Source organism: Chrysemys picta, chromosome 9 (assembly GCF_011386835.1).
Source record: "Chrysemys picta bellii isolate R12L10 chromosome 9, ASM1138683v2, whole genome shotgun sequence".
NCBI classification, from domain to species: Eukaryota; Metazoa; Chordata; order Testudines; family Emydidae; genus Chrysemys; species Chrysemys picta.
Window position 1 is genome coordinate 56,495,089 of NC_088799.1, and position 21,787 is coordinate 56,516,875.

Below are 21,787 nucleotides of genomic sequence, written 5' to 3' on the forward strand. Positions count from 1 at the left end.
AACCTGTCTGGGGATTGGGCCTGTTTTGAGCAGGGGGTTGGACGAGATGACCTCCTGAGGTCCCTTCTAACCCTGATATTCTATGATTCTAACTCCTTTAACCACACCCAACCATCAGATGGCAGCAGCAGCCTTCCAATGCTGGTGTAAGCCAGTTATCTAGAGGCAAGCAAGCTCCATCTCCATGACTTGCTGTGCTGTTCATTTCCAGTTCTTTATGGCAGGTGTCTCCAGAAAGGTTTGATTGCTAATGAGGGTGGCCAAATGCTGACAGCTCATCTACAGTGTGTTTGTATCTATCTGTTTCTTTCTAGCCATCGTTAACCCAAAGCAGCCCAAAGAGACGCCCAAAAGCTTCAGCTTTGACTATTCCTATTGGTCTCACACCACGGTAAGTGGAAACCTGCTGTTCCAGGTGGATTTTCCTGCCCTGAGGCCCTTTTGCAATGGGGAGTTTGATAAGAAGCTGGGGTCAGATGGGATGGAGTGAGCCAAAGGTTTTGATATAAGGACTGCCAACTGTGAAAGAGGGGGCAGTCTCCTTGACCATTGTACTTTAGGGTTCACCTCCTTACGAGATGACTTAGCTGATGTGGTCCCAAATCAACCACTGGGTGGCACACCAGGGCTGGTCACCCTTCCCCCTTCCAGCCACTGTGAAAGAACCCAAGCCGTGGGTTTCCAAACAGGTCCAAGGGCGGGGACACAAGCCCTTTCATTATGGCTAGATGGGAGCAGGTTCCCAGAACTATAGGTAGCAGCAGCATTCTGATACTGTTTTCTGTTGCGACTCAGGTCACAGGGTGGAAAAGGTCGAGAACTGCTGATCTAAGCTAAAAAATGATCTGTGGTAATCCCATGACAATGTAGCCCAGCCGCACAGCTGGGGCCAAGGGAATGCAGTGAAAAGTCCTGTGTCATGAATACATTCACTAAATAATTGTTCTTCAGCTGTGTTTGTGCCCTTTGTGCACTTGCTTTCCACAATCGTTTTAGCCAAGGAGTTCACTGGCAGGGGTATTCACTAAAACATGAATAGTGTCTGGAAGCTCATTTTTATTGGCTGTCTATGAGCATTGCTTCCAGGAAACTGGAATCTATCCATTCCATTCCTCCACTCAGAAAGCAGAAACACAGGGACCAATCACAGCGTGAAGTAGGAATATAGGTGACCAATCACTGCTTGCATTTTCATTACTTGCAACAAAATGCTCCCAAAAAAGCTACAGGTTGAAAGTAATTCATGTGAAGTGTTTCAATAATTTCACATAACAGACCAACCCGAGACACAGTAACAGTCTGCTCCCAGACAATTCACACACAACTAGCCCTGAAATCTGACTAGCTGTTGTGAATTCTTTGCCCAGCTGTGTTCCTGGCTCCTCACTGTGTCCCCTGTGCTCAGTGGGCACTAAAGAGCCTCAAATGTGTTAGCTACAAGGCTGGAAGGAGGTGTGCTGTACTGGAGGTAGAAACCAGATAGCATTTCTGAGAAAGCTTTTTACTAGGACACATCAGCTGGAGCCAAGTCCCTTATTTAACAATCTATTTCAATTTCAATCATCTAACTCAGAAAAGGCTCTAGGCACCCAAGGCATAGGTACCTGTGCAATCCAACCTGCCACAGCTAGGCTGCAGCAAGCCAACAGCTTCCCTCAGCAGTGCAATTTCCATCTCCCCTCCAGCCCTAAACCCCCAAATACAAATCTTACCCCTTCCCAAATGCCTGCCTGTCACAGAGTGCGTCACTCACCAACAGACTGACACCTCCCCCTGGTCATTCTAGGGATTAACTCAAGGCCAACACTCCTGTCTGCCTTCTGCACCCTGTCACTCCTTCTCAGCAGTCCACCTGCAACTCCTTTTCCTCTGCTATCGCTGCATTTCCTTGGGCCATTTCCCCATGGCCACAGACCTTCCTACCCTCAGCAGCCCGTCCGGAGCTCCTTCTCTTCTCCCTGGGTTCCTACCTGCACTGCTCTGTCCATGATGCTGTCGGGTTGCAGCCTACTCCAGATACAGTCCTCCCTCCTCAAGTTCCAGGCAGCTACTGAGCCCTGCTCTGCCCTGAGGCTCTTTGCTGGGCCCTGATTGGCTGCTCCTCACAGCCTCTTTCCCATTGGCTGCTTTTTGCACAGCCTCCTTAGGGTTCTATTAACCCCTTACTGGCCAGTGTGGGGTGGATGCCCCATCACACTGCCCAGAAGGATGGGGCTATGCACTGTGTCCAGGCTCTGAGAGCCAGAGAGGTCTGAATGGCAAAGTCCAGGGATTCTTGTGGAGAATGCCCTGCTGGCAGCTCCCTCTCTGATGTAACCCAGAGCTGGGCAGCTTTTCAGATCCTCAGACAGGTGTCTCACAATTTTAGTGAGGCGGAGTCTTGCCCAGCAATTCCCCAAGTGCGTCAGAGCAGCCCTCTGCTCAAAGCCAGGTGAGAGGGGGGCACAGTCTTGGTTGCCTTTCCTTCCCTCCCCACCCCATTCACATTATCTGTACCTTGATCAGGAAGCCAAGAGCTCTCAATGTCAGCATTGGAGTGCCACCAAGGGACTGGTGCTGAGAGGTTTTCCTTGGTGGCCCTACACTATGGAAGTTAAAGGATCACCTCCCCAGTCGGTGAAACATTGCCAGGGATGCCCCAGTGTGCCTCTGGTTTTGATACACGAGTGACTCAGCAACAGTAGTATGAGAAAATAATGCAGGCTCTGATTCTCCTCTGACTTGCACTAGGATGGGACAGGAGTAACTTTGCTCTATTGAGGTGAATGGAATTGCACCCAGATAAAACCAGTGCAAATGAAAGAAGAATGAGGGCCAGATGTTTCCCATTTTTCTTGTTTTCTTTTCTTCCACTTTCTCTTTCACACCTTCCCTCCCTTCTGACCTCTGTCTCTGGTTTCTCCTCCCTGCAGCCCGAAGACATCAATTATGCATCTCAGAAGCAGGTGTACCAGGACATCGGGGAGGAAATGTTGCAGCATGCCTTCGAGGGCTATAACGTGTGTATCTTTGCCTATGGGCAGACAGGTGCTGGCAAATCCTACACCATGATGGGGAGGCAGGAGAAGGATCAGCAAGGCATCATCCCACAGGTAACAGAGACTATCACCACCTGGGGGAGAGCACGCTGCTGGCTGTGAACAAAGAATACTCGTAGCTGGGTCATAGCCGGGAGCGTGTGGAGGAGAAGGAGGCTGCTGGGGGGTGGAGGGCAGGGCAGATGAATCGTTCCCATGTGGGTGAAAGGCTGTCGCACCCTGCATGTGGGGCCTTGATAGCTGCTGAGTGCCAGCCAGGAGACAGGAAGCAGTTACCTGCCGGGGGAGAGCAGGATGATGGCAGGAAGGACTGAGGAGTCAACAGGGCTGTGGCACCAGCGAGCACAGGAGCTACCAACCAGATGGGAAATTGACACAGAACTGGCTGCCTGGAACTTGACAAAGGGCAGGGCTGGGAGGAAGAATGGCTACTGGTCTCCTGGATTCTCTCCCACTCAGGGCAGCTGGAAAGTTAGAGTTGGGAGGGGATGTGAAGCTAGGAGCCCGGGATGGGAATCAATGCAGAAGGTATGAGCTGCTTGGAGGCCACCAAGCATCTGGGGAGTTGCCTTTAGGGCTCCTGGAAAGGGTCAGAGCAGAGCAAGGGAGATCCCAGACCTGCCATGAACAGAAAGGGGGCAGTAAAAGCATCAGTCCACAGAAACTAGAGGTGAGGTAGGTGGAGGCTCTCAGCAGAGATGCCTGAGTGGCTGGGAAACCTTTGGGCTGAATGACTGAGTCATACTGACAGGTTTCAGAGTAGCAGCCGTGTTAGTCTGTATCCGCAAAAAGAACAGGAGTACTTGTGGCACGTTAGAGACTAACACAAGTACTCCTGTTCTTTTTGAGTCATACTGTGTCCTCATATACATCTCTCCAGCCCTGCAAGAGCCAGTGGCTGTGAGCGAGTGCAGGCTTTGGCCGGACTGATTCCTGCTCTGACTCCACGTAAGGCAGGGGAGTTCTACCAGGCATTAACCTGGCCACAAAGGTCTGATTCGTCAGAGCTGAAGCAGTTGAAATCCACAGTCCTGGCAGTGCCTTTGGCTGTGCCACTTAATCTACATGTCGCTCAGAGTCACTCAGAACAGGGTGTGAGTGAGCACAGAGAACAGGCTCCCCTCCTGGCTGCCTGCCTTTCTGCTGCTCCCATTTCTGGGGTACAAGGAAGAATCCTTGTTTCCCTGGCACCGCCCTCCCCTCCCCAATTACTCTGGCTGCATTATGTGGGATGTGAGCAGCCATGTCTCCTTCTCTCCTTGTCTGCTGCAGCTGTGTGAGGACCTCTTCTCCCGAATCAACGACACCACGAATGACAACATGTCCTATTCTGTGGAGGTACGGGGCCCTTCCCGCTGACAGTGGGGGCGTTCTGCTGGGGAGAGCACCTATTGAGGAGACAGGGACGATATGTTAAGGTGGGCCGTTGCCAGCACTGCTGCATGGGCCTGCCCTGCTCCTTCCCTGAGTCAGTTACCCTGCGTATTAACCAAAGAGTAGCTCCCATGTAATACTACCTGCAGCTCCAGGCTCAGGCCCTTGAGGAGACCTGCCTTCCTTGCTCTGTCACTCCCAGGCCCTAGTACCCTTGCACAGAGACCTGCTCCCATCTGGGTTCAGGGAGGGGTCTAATGAGCTACAGCTGTTCTCATGGGTCAGCAGTCATTGGCCTGCAGCCCTCGGGTTTCAGGGATCTCAGTCCTGCTGTGATCTGGTTCCAGGTCCACCCCTGGATCTGACTTCGCTGTCGGGATACATACCCTCACCCAGGCCTGACCTGCCTTCCCTGGCATCCCTTTAACTACGTGGGGTTGAAGTCAACATTATCTTGGTGACACTCTGACTGATTTAAAAGTGCCTTATATCAGTTCAGCTTAATTCAGTAACAAACCTATTTAGAATCCAGTTTAGCTAACTAAGCAACTCTGGTGTGTAGACAAAGTCACTCGCACTTCCGTAGCCCCTTGTGCGGACTGGCAGGTGAGGCATGCAGGGCCTCAGCAGGGCCGGAGGAAAGCTGGCTGCATGCTGGGCAGGGTTTGCCCATGGCCCTTATGCCACACTCTGCCCTCATTCACGCTAACACAGCCATTGGAATCAATCGATCACTGCCTGGAACGGGGCGGCTCCTAGAGCAAGACACTGGGTGTGTCAGGATGGGTGACAACTGGGTCTGTGTCCTGTGTGATGTGGGAGCCCCTGCACCCATTGTCAGACACAGACTTTGTGTGCTCTGTCCCCTAGGTGAGCTACATGGAGATATATTGTGAGCGTGTGCGGGACCTGCTGAATCCCAAGAATAAGGGGAACCTGAGGGTAAGGGAGCACCCCCTCCTGGGTCCCTATGTAGAGGACCTCTCCAAGCTGGCTGTCACTTCCTACAATGACATCCAGGACCTGATGGACTCTGGGAATAAAGCCAGGTGAGAGGGGGGCACAGTCTTGGTTGCCTTTCCTTCCCTCCCCACCCCAGTGCTGTCCGGAGAATCCCCTGCTTTACATCACCCAGTGTGTGCTCCACATCCTAGGCCCCTGCCTTCTGGCTGGGAGGGCCTAGACGCGTTTGCCTCAGAAATCACTCGTCTTCTTTCCTGAGCTGGCTAGGTGGGCTGCTGGTGAGAGCCCTGTTGTGCTCTTGCCTCTATATCTCAACGAGCACAAAGCAGACAGGATCAGAGAGAGCAGCCACACTGCAGCACCCACTCACCGACCCAGGTTTGTTTTCATCTTGTCTCCTTAGTGCTGTCCACTAGCCTCATGTTGCCCTGTGGTGGAGCCAATCCTGAGTCTTGTCCCCAGGGAGCTGTGGAGGTGGGACTGGGCGTGTGGGACCTGGCGCAGAGCCCACTGAATTCAATGGGGAGACCCTCATTGACTGCAGCGGGCTTTGCGCGAGCTCCTTAGAGGCGGAGGTGTCCAAACCAGAGCTGAGCATTAAGAGGTGGTCCAGCGTGAGCTCCATTGACTCACGCTCTTCTCAATCTTGCCTTGTGGAGTTACCGAGCTCTGCCTGACGTCACCAGCTCTGCGCTCTGAGCAAGTGCTGCTAGTGGCTGCCAAGCTGCAGGATTCCATGCCTCCCTGCCCTCTTTCCCCCACAGGACAGTCGCTGCCACAAACATGAACGAAACCAGCAGCCGATCGCACGCTGTCTTCAACATCATCTTCACCCAGAAACGACACGATGCAGAAACCGACGTCACCACCGAGAAGGTGAGCACAAAGAGGGGTGTTTCTTCAGTGAGGCTGAGCAGCACTTTCCCAGTTCCTGTGCTCTGGCTGGTGGAGAGAGGGTGTGACGGTTGGGCTAAAGGGGCTGAGATAAGAGGTCCTTTAGTTCTGCTCTGGGCGGGGTTTTCAGCACATTGGGGCCCATCTGAGCCTTGCTACGCATTGTAGTGGCAGTAACAGTGGGCAGCTTTCCCCGCAAAAGCCTAGTGTATGCCCCACCCAGGGGCGACCGACCCAGCTTGAGCCACTTATCTGATTTCTCAAACAAATGGGGACTTGGAGCCCAACCCCTCTGCAGTTTTGTTTGTTGACCAACTCCTGATTTTGCCAATCTCTGTTTGAATGGGCAGGGCTGGAAACCTGCTCTCCCTGACTCCGGATAAAACAGGACTTGGACCCAAACTGCTGTTAGTGCAAAAATAAAGCTCTCCCGGGTGGAGACCATATATTGAATCAATCCCTTGCTCTGGTGCCAGGGGTGCTGTGCTGCTGGCAGGATTGTCTTTTGGTGAGGTCCTGGCTACTTATGGCCACTAAGCACCCCAAGTCACTCTTTGCAAGAGTAGGCATGTTAGCTACAGTGTCCAGACCCTATTCCAATTTGGATAATCACATTATTCCTCCCCCAGATCCACCTTCCCACCCTGAACAGTTTCCGTTGAACCAAGTATTTACTTCCTCCTCCAAACTGCTGTGCAGCATGACTGCACACTGTTAAACAGCTGTTGCATTTCACACCAGAGGTGATTGCATTTCAGTGGTGGATTGTGATTCCTGTTTGCACCATTTGCATAGCAATGCGTCAAGTACTTGGGGACCCTTCTGGATAGGTGCAAGTCATTGTTGTGCCCTCAATGGCAGGCATCCCTCTTTGCTTATAGGTCAGCAAAATCAGCCTGGTCGACCTGGCTGGGAGTGAACGGGCCGACTCTACAGGGGCCAAGGGCACAAGGCTAAAGGTAAGAGAAAAGCATGAGTCAGGAGCTGCACTCAGTGCCAGGTGCTCTTTGAGGTGCTGTTGATGCATCCCAACCATGGAGAGGTGTGCTCATTTCTTTGGTGGATTCTCAGACAGCTGGAGTGCCAGTAACAATTCCCTGATTAGCCACTAAACCCACCACAACCACTGCTCCCCACTGGTTTGCTCTGGGGGACCAGCCACATGCAATGCCTTTCCTCTCCCCAGGGGGGCCCTGGCAGGGAGGGAGCTGGCTGTTGGCCATGTTTGCTATCATCTGTGGATCTGAGCCTGGCTATTGTGCTGAGCTGCAGACACCCACACGTCCTTAAGCTGATTCGTGTGTCAGGACCCTCTCTATCAGTTGACTTTTGGAGGCTGGATTTTCTGTCTTCCTTCAACAGGAGGGAGCGAACATCAACAAGTCTCTGACCACACTGGGGAAGGTCATCTCTGCACTGGCTGAAATGGTAGGTCGGTCAAGGAGGTCTGTCCACAGGGTGGGACTGATTACATAGGACCACATTGTGTAACCCTGAAGCACTGACTCACAGGTAGTCCCATTGACACTTATGGACCCACTGACATGAATCAGTGCTCACCCTGCGAGTTAGGGCTGCACACATTAGGCCCCAGTGATGCTGTCGGATGAGCAGCCCTTGTAGTCCCTTGTGCTGTGACTATGAAATGTTCTCCAAGGCAAACGTTCCGGGAACGAGCCAACAAAACAGCCCTCTCTTCCCATGGCTCAAGGATATCAGCCCCTGAGCTCACTCCCTCTTGCACACACCCTTGCTGGCATAGAATGGCAGGTATTCCTGATGGACTCTGGCAGCACTTGGTGCCTGGCAGACTCCCCCAGTCTGGAGTGGGGGAATCTTTAGAACGATCCATGTTGCATGGGACTGGCTGGAGTGTTGGTTGTATGTGCCTGGTGGGGCGGGGCAGTTGGGGGGTGGGAAGGGTGAGCTTGGATCTCCTGGGAATGGAGATTGGGGATCGTTGATGGATATATATTAACAGATACATTTTTAAGAGGAGCTAGAGCCATTAGGCAGCCGGGCAGGACGGGAAATGGAGCCAGGATCATAAGCATCTCTCACCGCTTTGTTCACTTTGTGGATATGGGGATCCCTTTCCCCGCCCTCTGTCTGGCTTTGATTTTTCTCAGTATATGCTCTCTGGGAGAGGGGTTGTTTCCCTTTGTGTTTAGGGTGCTACGGCAATCTAAATAATAACTCCCAGTCACAAGTCCTGTGCCACAGCCTAGCTGATGAAACTCCAGCACTTCCTCTTAGCAGAGGGGCGAGCAGGGTGAGAGGAGCCTTTGTGTGGGTTCCCCCCACCACGCTCACCCCTCCATTGCGAGCTGCACGGCAGTGCCCATGCTCAGAGCCTGCTCTCTGTGGAGAGCTCTTCATCTCGGAGAGGTAGAGGCTTTTCCCGGGTGGTGGAGGGGAAGTTGCAGTTACCCACAGCCCCTTGTCCCGACTGAAGCAAACTGTCCTCCTCTTTGGCTTCTCTTTGTCTCACATGCTCATGTGATGGTAAACAATGTCTCTGGTTTCCTTTCAGGATTCGGGGCCCAATAAGGTATGTGCTTTGAGGGTTCTGTTCCTTGGCTTGGGTGATCAAACATGGGCAGGGGTGCTGTGGACGGAAAGGGGGAGGTTACTGAGATGCAGCCCAGGACCATGCTGTTGCATGGATTTTTAAACCGAGCGCCCCATTGTTTTCAGCTCTGCTCTGAAATTCAGGCATAATTTGACCTCCAATGAGGTTCTGTGCTGCAAACCCGTGGCTCCACTGACTGGTGACCTACAGCAGAGGCAGTGCAGCAAAGGGCTGGCCAACAGCAAGGCCAGTCAAAATGGTACCAACAGGAGGTGGCCTTATTCACTGCCCACAGAGCATCTTTTAACCTTGGCTCCTTTCAGCTCCCTGCGTTTGAGATTAATATCTCAGTGGAGCAGCTGTGGTGGAGAGGAGAGCCAGGCTGGCTTTTGCTAATCTGAGTCAGCTGGAAATGGAGGGAGGGATGAGGCAGATTAGGCTTAGCATAGTGTTTCTCAGGTGCATTGGCGTCTCCTGGGGCTATGCTGCCATTGTTGCAAGATCAGCCTAGAGCTGGAAGTCACCTGGGGACTGTTGCTTCTTCTGTGTAAAATCTTTTGGGGGAATGAAGGGGAGAGTTCACTGGCCTAGGCATTGGTGTGTAACTGGGCTGGATGGGAGCAAGGGACGGACAAACTGGTTCTACTGCAATAAGAATCAAACCGAACCCAAACCAAACCTCTATTGAGGTCTGAAAATATTCAGTTCACTTCCCCCCAGTCTGTTATAGTCATCTCTGCCTTGCCTGCACTTCTGTCTCTCTCAGGTGCTGGTATGGCCCCTGTTACCATAGAACCTGGTGCCTCACAACACCTGTGTGAGGTCGGGCGTACCAAGGCCAAGTGACTTGCCAAGGTCACACAAGAAGTCTGGGGCAGAGCAAGGACTTGGACCCAAGTCCTTGGCTAGTTTCCTGTCCATTGGACATCACATCCTGGCTGTGGGGATGGGGGTGGAAGTGGGAGGCAGAATTGTTCTTGATGTGTTTCTGGTCCACCCCAAAGCAGAAAATCTCCATAGACAGACTCTTCTTGTAGGTGTGATAATTCGGTGTAGATAATTCGGTCAGCATACAGACTTTGGGTCCTTATCGAACCTCTGAACTGTAGGTGGTTTGCTCTGGGCTAGGGGAGGCTCAAGGGTGTGCCTTTGGCCAGATGTGGTTGGAGGTCACTAGGCGAATGACCCTGGTTGATACTGACTGAGAGCCTACTACCTTTGAAGAAAACGAGGTGTCTCATTTCCCTGCTGTGCTCTCTTCCTCCAGAACAAAAAGAAGAAAAAGACAGACTTCATCCCGTACCGGGACTCCGTGCTGACCTGGCTCCTCCGGGAAAACCTGGGTGAGGGAAGGAGTCTGGTTCACTTAGTTTGCCCTCGTTCTGGCCTTAACTCACTGAATTTCGAGGCAACAGACCTCCAGAGGTCCCTGTCTCCTGAACTTTTGTAGTCTCCTTGCTTTAACTCCTCCCCCTCCCTCTGCCCTCCAGCTGTCAGGGACTCTCCCAACTCATTCAAAGCACTGGATGTTCCTGTGCTGGAGTTCTATGTGACCATGTGAGCTGGGAGGGTTGCGGGGTGGGGATATTGTTTGGTATGTGTGCTCTGTGGGCAGAATGATAGGGATGCTCTGACAGGAAGGGGAAAGCAGAGAGAAGGGGGGTTAAAAAGAGGGCCCAGGAACAGATCCACTTCATGGAGCCAAGAGTTTTTTTCTCTGGCAGGTGGTAATTCCAGGACTGCTATGGTTGCTGCTCTCAGCCCTGCTGATATCAACTACGATGAGACCCTCAGTACTTTAAGGTAGGCCTTTGTGACAACAGTTCATCCCCACGTCCCCTGCACAGGGGCTGGGGAACATGGAGTGTGACATCTGAAGTCACAGCCTTAGACATTCCCCTCCTGTTGCCTTCACTGTTCCTTCATTCCACTACTGTTCCATAGCCCCTCACTGATACAGAGCTCCCCTCTGGGCAGTGCTCATCACTGCTCTGTGTCAATGTCAAACCATTCAGGCCCCTAACAATTCGTTCTGTCAGTAGCATACAGAGCACTCTCCTCCACCTCCAGCCACTGGTCTTCCTAGTCCCTCTCCCAGCTTGGCACTAGACTACACTGTGATGCTCTCCCTTGTGTTGCCGGATTTGCTCTGTGTCCTCCCACCACCTGTTACTGCAGATGGGAGTAGAATGGGGAGCCTCATGGCCGGAAGGTTACAGCTCTGAGGGAGCCTTCGGATGTCTGAGCTGTGCTAACCAGGGCTCTGCCAGAAGCCATGCTTTATGTTATTATATGCAAATAGACCCCAGGTCTCCTGAATGCCAGTCCAATGCCATAGCCCCTGGCCCATGCTGTCTCAGACTTGAGTGAGTGCTATAGGAAGTCTAGTGATTGGTCCTGTTTCTGCAGGTATGCTGACCGTGCCAAACAGATCAGATGCAACGCTGTCATTAATGAGGATCCTAACAATAAGCTGATCAGGGAGCTGAAGGATGAGGTGGCTCGTCTGAGAGATCTGCTCTATGCCCAGGGTCTTGGAGACATCATTGACAGTACGTACCTCTCTGGGCTCTTGGCTGGGACCGGGATTTGCTTAGGAGAAGCAAGATGGAGCTCTCTAAATCTCAGTTTACTGGGGTAGGACAGGCTCAGCCATCCTCATCCCCATCATGTTGTGCAATGGCATTACATCACCAAGACATCTCCATTCCTTGCCCTGTTGCTCCTTGTAGTTCCTCTCCCTGACACTGCATCTCTGCCACAGCCTGCTGGGAAAGTCCCCTACTGACATCAGGGAGATGCATGCAATCACCACAATCCTGGGGACTCTAGCCTATGCCCCTCATGCTGACCGTGAACCCTAGTCTCCAGCCCCAGGGTGGCTCCACGGGGACAGGCTCATCCTCTGTGCTATTAGTCCCAGGACTCCTGTCCCAACAAAGAGCCAGTCTCAGCTTGGTGAGCGCTCCCTGTGTTGCTCCCAGGGAGATGTCCCCAGGCTGGGTCAATCTATGGCTTCTCTTCTCAACCTAGGGGCATGCTTCTCTGTTCCTTAGTCCTATACAGATGAACCTATTCTTGTTCTGTTTTCTTTGTCTTTCTTCCCACTCCCTCTCCTTTCTTTCTCTTAGCTAACACTGCTCCAGGACGACCTAAATGTGTGTATTTCCCATTGTGGGTGTTCTATGTGCTTCACTGCTTCTCCAAGACTCGGTCGTAGCAAAGGAACATACATACAGCATGGCAAAGGAGTCCAATAGCCTATAAGCAAGGGCCCAGCTATGGGAAGCTTGTGTGCTCTCACAGCTGTGCTGTGGCGGTGTTAAGGTGGTCATCTGCTCCTCCTCAGCAGTGCCCTGCCACAGTGCTCAGCTTGAGAGCTGACAGGACTTTGCTCCGGCCAAGGATGCACAGATCACTCAGGAGGATTGGTGGGCAACTGCCTGCATTGACATAATAACCTCTTCGCACAGGGAGCTCCCTTTCCTCATTAGAAGGCTCATCCTTGGCCCTCATGTGAGGCTGTCATGCTTGATGGTTCTCCCAGATCCACAAGCAAAGGGACCTCCACAGCACCATCTGCTGTGAGGGGGGGGAGGGCGGGGATTGACATATGGCAAGGGCTGGGGAGTCCATGCACCAGTCTCCTTCAAACTCTGTGTCAGCTCTGCACAAGAGGTAGTGCAGCCCCAAGCCATATGGTCCTGGATGTTGAGCTGGGGAAGCCAGACTGAGGCTAGCCAGCTTCTCTCAGTCAGTGCCTTGGTTGGGCTTTGAGCCAATGTATCGGAGTGGCCAGGGGTTAGCTGAAGAATTTGCCTGCATTGCGCTCTCCTCCAAAACATGTGAGATGGAATTGGTTTTCTAAGTGAACTTCCTGGGCCTCTTTTCTCCATGCTGTAACTATGGTTTCTGCTGCTTCTGTGCTGTTGCTGCTTCTGCTGGGCCTGGGACTAGTACCGATTCCAGTACTGGTTCTGCTGGCAATACCCTAACTATGGGCACTAAGTTATCTGCTTCCTACCACTGATATAAAATCACAAGTGTTCCCAGTGACCCAGCATTGATCCTGCTGCTGGTTGTACTGGGACCAGCAGGGCTACTGAACATGTGCTCCTAGACTTGACAAAGTGAACTGACTTTTGCTGGCATGCTGGGAGGCCCTGCAATCTGCGCCTTGTTTGTAAAAGAGCTGTGAACAGTCCAGCTGACATCCCTGGTCAGTGGCATAGCTAGAATCCATGTCAGTTTGGCAGAGAAACAGCCCACAATTACCCCGCTATGGTCCCAGGCGAACTAACAGCTGATGGGAGCCGAGTGCAGGTAGAATGATCTCAAACCATTGACTCCTTTTAGCAACTGCCTGACCTGGATCCCTTGGTCCATTGGGAACATACTTCCTTTCCTTGTGAGAAGCCGGCCTGGATTTCTGGTCTCAGTTCATAGAATCATAGAAGATTAGGGTTGGACCTCAGGAGGTCATCTAGTCCAACCCCCTGCTCAAAGCAGGGCCAACCCCAACTAAATCATCCCAGCCAGGGCTTTGTCAAGCCAGGTCTTAAAAATTTCTTAGGATGGAGATTTCACCACTTTCCTAGGTAACCCATTCCAGTGTTTCACCACCCTCCTAGTGAAATAGTATTTCCTAATATCCAACCTAGACCTCCACCACTGCAACTTGACACCATTGCTCCTTGTTCTGTCATCTGTCACCGCTGAGAACAGTCAGCTCCATCCTCTTTGGAACCCCCCTTCAGGTAGTTGAAGGCTGCTATCAAATCCCACCTCACTCTTCTCTTCTGTAGACTAAATAAGCCCAATTCCCTCAGCCTCTCCTCATAAGTCATGTGTCTCAGTCCTGTAATAATTTTCTGTGCCCTCCGCTGGACTCTCTCCAATTTGTCCACATCCTTTCTGTAGTGGGGGCCCCAAAACTGGACGCAATACTCCAGATGTGGCCTCACCGGTGCCGAATAGAGGGGAATAATCACTTCCCTCGATCTGCTGGCAACGCTTCTACTAATGCAGCCCAATATGCCGTTAGTCTTCTTGACAACCAGGGCACACTGTTGACTCATCTCCAGCTTCTCGTCCACTATAATCCCCAGGTCCTTTTCTGCAGAACTGCCGCTTAGCCAGTCGGTCCCCAGCCTGTAGCAGTGCATGGGATTCTTCCATCCTAAGTGCAGGACTCTGCACTTCTCTTGTTGAACCTCATCAGATTTCTTTTGGCCCAATTCTGCAACTTGTCTAGGTCACTCTGGACCCTATCTCTACTCTCCAGCATATCTGCCTCTCCCCACAGTTTAGTGTCATCCGCAAACTTGCTGAGGATGCAGTCTATCCCATCATCCAGATCATTAATTAAGATGTTGAACAAAACGGGTGCCAGGACCGACCCCTGGGACACTCCGCTTGATACTGGCTGCCAACTAGACATTGAGCCGTTGATTGCTAGACATTGAGCCTGACGATCTAGCCAGCTTTCTATCCACGTTATAGTCCAGTCATCCAATCCATACTTTTTTAACTTGCTGGCAAGAATACTGTGGGAGACTGTATCAAAAGTTTTGTTAAAGTCAAGGTATATCACATCCACCGTTTTCCCCATGTCCAGAGAGCCAGTTATCTCATCATAGAAGGCAATTAGTTTGGTCAGGCATGACTTGCCCTTGGTGAATCCATGTTGACTGTTCCTGATCACCTTCCTCTTCTCCAAGTGCTTCAAAATGGATTCCTTGAGGGCCTGCTCCATGATTTTTCCAGGGACTGACGTGAGGCTGAGAGGCCTGTAGTCCCCCGGATCCTCCTTCTCCCCTTTTTTTAAAGATGGGCACTATATTTGCCTTTTCCCAATCATCTGGGACCTCCCCCAATCACCAGGAATTTTCAAAGATAATGGTCAATGGCTCTGCAATCACATCAGCCAATTCCTTCAGCATTAGATCTGTCCCCATGGACTTGTGCTTTTCTAAATAGTCCTTGACCTGTTCTTCCACCACTGAGGGCTGCTCACCTCCTCTCCATACGGTGCTGCCCAGTGCAGCAGTCTGGGTGCTAACTTTGTCTGTGAAGACCAGGCAAAAAAAGCATTGAGTACTTCAGCTTTTTCCACATCATCTGTCACTAGGTTGCCTCCCCCATTCAGTAAGGGTCCCACACTTTCTCTGACCTTCTTGTTGCTAACATACCTGTAGAAACCCTTCTTGTTACCCTTCACATCCCTTGCTAGCTGCAACTCCAGGTGTGCTTTAGCCTTCCTGATTACACCCCTGCATGCTTGAGCAATATTTTTATACTCCTCCCTAGTCATCTGTCCAAGTTTCCACTTTTTGTAAGCTCCCTTTTTCTGTTTAAGTTCTCCGAAGATTTCTCTGTTAAGCCAAGCTGGTCGCCTGCCATATTTGCTATTCTTTCTGCACATCGGGATGGTTTGTTCCTGTGCCCTCAGTGAGGCTTCTTTAAAATACAGCCAGCTCTCCTGGACTCCTTTCCCCCTCATATTAGCCTCCATGGGGATCCTGCCCATCAGTTCCCTGAGGGAGTCAAAATCTGCTTTTCTGAAGTCCAGGGTCCGTATTCTGCTGCTCTCCTTTCTTCCTTGTGTCAGGATCCTGAATTCGACCATTTCATGATCACTGCTGCCCAGGTTGCCACCCACTTCTACTTCCCCTACCAATTCTTCCCTGTTTGTGAGCAGAAGGTCAAGAGGAGCATGGCCCTTAGTTGGTTCCTCCAGCACTTGCACCAGGAAGTTGTCCCCAACACTCTCCAAAAACTTCCTGGATTGTCTGTGCATTGCTGTATTGTTCTCCCAGCAGATGTCAGGGTGATTGAAGTGCCCAATGAGAACCAGGGCCTGTGACCTGGAAACTTCTGTTAGGTGTCTGAAGAAAGCTTCGTCTACCTCGTTGTCCTGGTCTGGTGATCTATAGCAGATGCCACAACATCACCCTTGTTGCTCTCGCCTCTAAACTTAACCCAAAGACTCTCAACAGGCTTTTCCCCAATTTCATATTGGAGCTCTGATCAATCATATCGCTCTCTTACATACAGTACAACTCCTCCACCTTTTCTCCCCACATTTTTGTATCCGTGCAAAGCTCTACTGATCAGCGCCTCCCCCTCCCTCCCAGTGCCTCCCGCCTGCTGCAGATCAGCTGTTTAGCGGTGTGCAGGAGGCGCGGGAAGGGGGAGGAGGAGGAGCGAGGGCGGGGTGCACTCAGTGGATGGGGCGGAGCGGGGTGGGGAAGAGGTGGGGCGGGGGCGGGGTAGGGGCTTAGGGGAAGGGATGGAGTGGGGGAAAGGCCTGAGGCAGAGCGGGGTCAAGAACCCCTGGGAAAGGACAAAGTCGGTGCCTGTGGACCCAAGGGCTACTAACAAATGCCTCCAGGGTGGTGGCCCTCTTTGTAAGTCGTATATATGTCTCTGCGCCTTCTCCACGGGGTGGGGACTGGAGGTTTGCTATAGTGTAGCGAGAGGGGAGCTATGAATATCCTGGGAATTTTTTTTTGAAAAAGTCAGTAAAATCTGGGCCCCCAACATGTGGCTTTAAGGGGGCCCCTCATGGCCTGCCAGGCACTGTGCTGTTGCCCCTAGCCCAGAGGTGGGCAAACTATGGCCCGTGGGCCACATCCGGCCCATGGGACCGTCCTGCCCGGCCCCCGAGCTCCTGGCCCAGGAGGCTAGCCTCCGGGCCCTCCCCTGCCTTTCCCCCTCCCCCACAGCCTCAGCACACTTGCTACGCTGCCAGCGCAATGCTCTGGGCGGCGAGCTCCTGGGGCAGTACAGCTGCAGAGCCTGGCCTGACCCGGTGCTCTGAGCTGTGTGGTGGCAGCGGCAGCTGCGTGGCCCGGCTCCAGCCAGGCAGCGCGGCTGTAGCCCCGCCAGCCACCGGTGCTCCAGGCTGTGCGGTAAGGGGGCAGGGAGCAGGGAGGGTTGGATAGAGGGCAGGGGAGTTCAGGGTGTGGGGGTGGAGGTGTGGATAGAGGGCGGGGTGGTCGGGGGGGAGCAGGGGGTTGAATGGGGGCAGGGGTCCTGGAAGGGCAGTCAGGAAGGAGTGGGGATGGATGGGGCGGCAGGGGACAGTCAGGGGCAGGGGTTCCGCGGGCAGTCTCAGGGGACAGGGAGAAGGGGTGGTTGGATGTGGCAGAGGTCCGGGGGGGGGGGGGGGCTGTCAGGGAACGGGGGGGGGTTGGATGGGGCAGGAGTCCTGGGGGGGGCAGATAGGGGGTGGGGGCCGGGCCACGCCCCCCCCCAACTGGCCATACAATTTATGAAACCTGATGCGGCCCTCAGGCCAAAAAGTTTGCCCGCCCCTGCCCTAGCCCCTCACAGAGTCCTTTTTGTGGGCATAATCTGAAAGGCTGGATTCTGAGTGCCCTCCGGGTGGGGAGAGTGCGCAGGGCCATCCCGCCTTTCCTGATACACCCACCCCGCAGCAGCCAGACTGTGGTTGTGGAGGGCAAGGGGGGAAGGCCTGGCCAGCACCTCCCGGTCCACAAGGGGGTGTCTGATTGGAGCAGGGCTGCAGCTACCATCCTGCCCTTGGTGCCCCAGGAAGTTCAGACCTGGGGGAGCAGAGGCGAAGGCTCAGCAAAAGCCCCAAGCAGCTTGATGAAGCAGAGTCGTTTCTAACCGGGCATCATGAGGCAGATGGGGTTTTAATGGAGAGAGAACTGGCTGGCTGTGCCGTGTTCTAGCCAGGCCCCTGAACAGGTTGCCAGCAGAGCAGGTGTTGTCAGGACCAGCCTTCAAATGTCAGTGCTGGGCATGCAGTGCCAAGACCAGCAGCCTCTGCACACTTGCAGATAGCGACTCCACAGAGAAGCCCCCACAGCCAGCTCAGAAAGCCCCATGTCAGTCACTCCGGGCCTGGCTTCCAGAGATGCAGAGTACCTACAGCCTCAGCTGGGGTCAAGCTCAGCACCTCTGACAATGAGACCTCGCAGCTTTGGCGAACTCCGCCCACTCTCGTATGCAGCTACCGCTGACCCCATACCTGCCTACAGCCAATCCCGGAAAGGCCTGGCAGTGCTTTCAGCTGGCTTTTGGCCTGCCCTCTTCCTCAGGCCTTTCATCAGACTGCTGGTGTCCAGTACATCTGAGCAGTTTTTAAACCAGCAGCACAGTAATTCCTTCCCTGCTTTCAGTGACCCCGGACAATGCCAGATCTCCAACATTGCAAAGCTGCCTTTCTTACAGCCCACGTGGCAGGCCCCATCTCTCTCCATCACTCTCTTGGCTCTGGGGCCTGGATCCATGGCAGCCACTGCTGTGCACCACCAGAAGTGAAGAGACTTTGGAGGCTTCCATGAGAACTCCCCTAGGAGTCCAAGTATCGAGCCAAATGCTAAATGTAGGCAGATGTATGCACTAACCCCACCCGCAGACTCAACACCAGGCCATTATCAGAAACAATTGTAGTCGCTAACATTAACCTCATCCTAACACATGAAAGGAGATCACGTATCAATGCCGATGTGGCGTTAAGGTACCAATGCTTAGAACAAACAGCGCAGCTGCAGTGTGACTGCCCCCACGAGACAGTTTGTGTCAGCCCTCATCACGTTCCTGTTTGCAAATTGTCTATGAACTGGCCAGGATTCCTAAAAATGTGGTGGTTGTTATGCATCATAGTTGGACAGGTAAATTATATGAATATACATCTCCCCTACAGGCTGTTTGCCAACTGTCCCTGGTTCTCTTATCAGTAGGGCCCTACCAAATTCACCGCCATGAAAAACGTGTCACAGACTGTGAAACATAGTCTTTTGTGTGCTTTTACCCTATACTATACAGATTTCATGGGGAAGACCAGCATTTCTCAAATTGGGGGTCCTGACCCAAAAGGGAATTTCAGGGGGGTTGCAAGGTTATTTTAAGGGGGGTCACAGTATTGCCACCCTTAACTTCTGAGCTGCCTTCATTGCTGGGCGACTGGGGAGAGGTGGCTGTTGTCCAGGTGACCAGCTCTGAAGGCAGTGCCCCCCCAGCAGCAGTGTGGAAGTAAGGGTGGCAATACCATACGATGCCATTCTTACTTCTGCTCTGCTGCCTTCAGAGCTGGGTGGCTGGAGAGCGGCGGCTGTTGTCTGGGATCCCAACTCTGCAGGCAGCAGTGCAGAAGTAAAGGTGGCAATACCATACCATGCCATCCTTCTGCGCTGCTGCTGGTGGCAGCGCTGCCTTCAGAGCTGGGATCCCAGACAACAGCCGCTGCTCTCCAGCCACCCAGCTCTGAAGGCAGTGCCGCCGCCAGCAGCACTGCAGAAGTAAGGGTAGCAATACTGCAATCCCCCCCACAATAACCTTGTGACCCTTCCTCCACAACTCCTTTTTGGGTCAGGACCCCTACAATTACACCACCATGAAATTTCAGATTTAAATAGCTGAAATCATGAAATTTACGATTTTTAAAATCCTATGACTGTGAAATTGATCAAAATGGACCATGAATTTGGTAGAGCCATACTTATCAGCACTCAATGTAAGGAATTCCATTTGATTGGGCACTGGTCATGGGCTCTATTCTCTGATTGGATGATGTAACCTTTATAAAGAGGAGAAGTGGCAGAAAAAATATTTTGGGGTGTTGCATGTCTCAGAGAGAGTGGAGGGAGCTCTCCACAAAGGCAGAGAACAGGAGAAGAGCAAGATTGGGACATTTTCAGACTTTAAAGGCCTTTTCCCATCCTCTTTTGCACAAGAAAGAGCATTTGGCTCAGATTTAGAAATAGCTGTGGTCCTGCCTGGCTGAGGGAGAATGACAGACTTGTGAGCTGTCTAGCAGACTGACGTTTCATTTCCTTTTGTCACAATCACACCTAGTGCTTGTTGCTTCTTGGCTCCCCCATATCTCCCTGGTGATGGCTCTCCCCATGTCAGCAGCTCTTTGGTTCTCCGCTAACACTGTGCCACTGTGGCCGGTGCTATGTGTAGTGATTCCATAGGGAAGTTGTCCTGAGATACTGTCACCCCGCCACTATTCAGCCACAGTCTCTGGCTGCACAGCAATGGTGATCACATGCAGCAGGTCCCCAGGCAAAGACAACTTTCCGTTACTCCTACTTCTCCAGCCCCTCACTGAGTGGTGATCACTCCATTTGGTTGGCTTTGTCACTCCCTTAGGCTCTCCCTGCTGCCTCCCAACAGCCTCCTGCTCAAAGACACAAAGCTGTTAGACATGGGGCAGCTGCGCGAGCTCCCCCAGTGTGAATCATCTCATGCTTTCCTGGATTCCCATATTCAGACTAATGCTCAAGGGAACAAAACACCAGTCATTTAAATATTCTTGGGGAAATGAACACAAACCAGCCCAGCCAAGGGAAGATCGAGTCATGGGTCAGGTTTTGAGGAGAGCCACCATTGTTGGGATAATATCTTTGGACTGTGGTAGCTCCTAGGAGCCTCAGTCATGGCCCAGGATCCTGTGATGTTAAGCATTGCATTGTACAGATCCAGCAGTTCCCATTGTGACACTCATGGCCAGATTTTCACAAGAGAGCAGCACCCAGTGCCCTAGGCTCTTCTGAACATCAGGCCATATTGGGGCCAAAATGGCAACTGGGGTCTTCTGCCCATTTAGCCATTAACCAACCCGGTCATGAGTAAGCTTTCCTGCCCTCTGCCTGGCTCTCTGCCTGACAAGCCAGGGGACATAATGGGGGCGGGGGTGCACAAAGAATCATTTAGCAACACTTAGCGTGGCTGTTCTGGATGTGGTGTGAATGCTCCTTCTGGCGGAGAGATGGTGTGAGTGCCTCTAGCCCTGTCACTGGCACATGACGCTGTGTGTATTTCTGTGTTTTAATTTCTAGCTTTCTGCTCACCGCATCATGTCACTTTTTCCCAACTGCCTTTCTTTTCTCTATCTTCCTTTTCCTTCTTCCTGTCCACGTGTCCATCCCTCCCTCTTTCCCCCTTCCCTGCCCCATAGACATGACCGACTTTGAGAACAATAATGGTAACCGTAGCCTGGCAGAACTGAGTCAACGCCCTGACAATCTCTCCACAGTGACCAATGCCTTAGTGGGGATGAGCCCGTCCTCCTCGCTGTCAGCCTTGTCCAGCCGAGCTGCCTCTGTCTCCAGCCTCCATGAACGGATCATGTTTGCTCCAGGCAGTGAAGAGGCCATTGAGAGGCTGAAGGTAAGAGCCTGAGGATGCTGACATCATGCTGCATTGAGATTAGGGGAAGATGAAACACACTTGATCTGGCAACAGATCCATTTTATATCCCCCATGGTGGCATTTGAACCTGCGGATAGCGACTGTAACAGCCCAGGCTCTGCTATTATAATTTGTGCACCTCCTAGATTATCTCCTGCAGCCTCCTGCTTCTTACGAAGTAATGAAATCAAATGAGGACAGCAGGTACTTTATTGACAGGGACACTTTGTGGAGTCCAGGCCCCCAAGATGACCTTCTGGAGATTTCCCCACAGGTTTAGAAAGCCTCCAGAAGCTCAGTTCTTCTTCGCGTGCTTGCACATGCCATTCCGAGTTAGGTGTGTGCACACACTGAGCATCACTGTTGGAATTTTTTCCCCAGTGGTATCTGTTGGGCTGGCTCTGGTGCCCCGTGGTGCTGCGCACTCATAGTGCCAGTATAAGGGGCCGTGCTGAGCCCACGTCCCTGAGTTCCTTCTTACTGCCCGTGACTGCTGTTGGAACTCTCCTCTTTGTTTTGGCTGGGCCACTATGACTTTAACATGTGGGAAGCAATGAACAAGTTCAAAAACAGACTTCTCCATGACAGCCAGCAGGAGTTCTCCACCCTTGTGGAGGAGGGCAAGATGGGGTCCTCTCTGCAGGCAGCCCTGGATGCCACGGACTCTGCAGCTACATCTATGGCCACGGCAGTTACCATGCACAGGAGCTCATGGTTACAGGCGTCATGGTGCCCGCAGGAAGTACAGCAGACCTTGCAAGACCTGCCTTTTGAG

At 52.5% G+C, this 21,787-nt stretch overlaps 1 protein-coding gene across 21 annotated transcripts in view; it reads left to right on the forward strand.

Moving 5' to 3' along the window:
- KIF1A (kinesin family member 1A) overlaps positions 1-21,787 on the forward strand; it is a 198,361-nt gene that overhangs the window by 62,355 nt on the left and 114,219 nt on the right. For 8 of the 21 annotated variants that reach the window (XM_065557170.1, XM_065557164.1, XM_065557163.1 and 5 more), the window contains 13 exons: positions 315-391; positions 2,913-3,092; positions 4,311-4,376; positions 5,283-5,461; positions 6,140-6,251; positions 7,151-7,228; positions 7,632-7,697; positions 8,803-8,820; positions 10,109-10,184; positions 10,566-10,644; positions 11,251-11,393; positions 11,973-11,999; positions 20,780-20,991. In XM_065557170.1, the coding sequence (XP_065413242.1) occupies positions 315-391; positions 2,913-3,092; positions 4,311-4,376; positions 5,283-5,461; positions 6,140-6,251; positions 7,151-7,228; positions 7,632-7,697; positions 8,803-8,820; positions 10,109-10,184; positions 10,566-10,644; positions 11,251-11,393; positions 11,973-11,999; positions 20,780-20,991 (1,313 nt within the window). The remainder of the gene's footprint in view (positions 1-314; positions 392-2,912; positions 3,093-4,310; positions 4,377-5,282; positions 5,462-6,139; positions 6,252-7,150; positions 7,229-7,631; positions 7,698-8,802; positions 8,821-10,108; positions 10,185-10,565; positions 10,645-11,250; positions 11,394-11,972; positions 12,000-20,779; positions 20,992-21,787) is intronic. The other 13 variants (XM_065557167.1, XM_065557168.1, XM_065557171.1 and 10 more) reach the window with 3 other exon arrangements.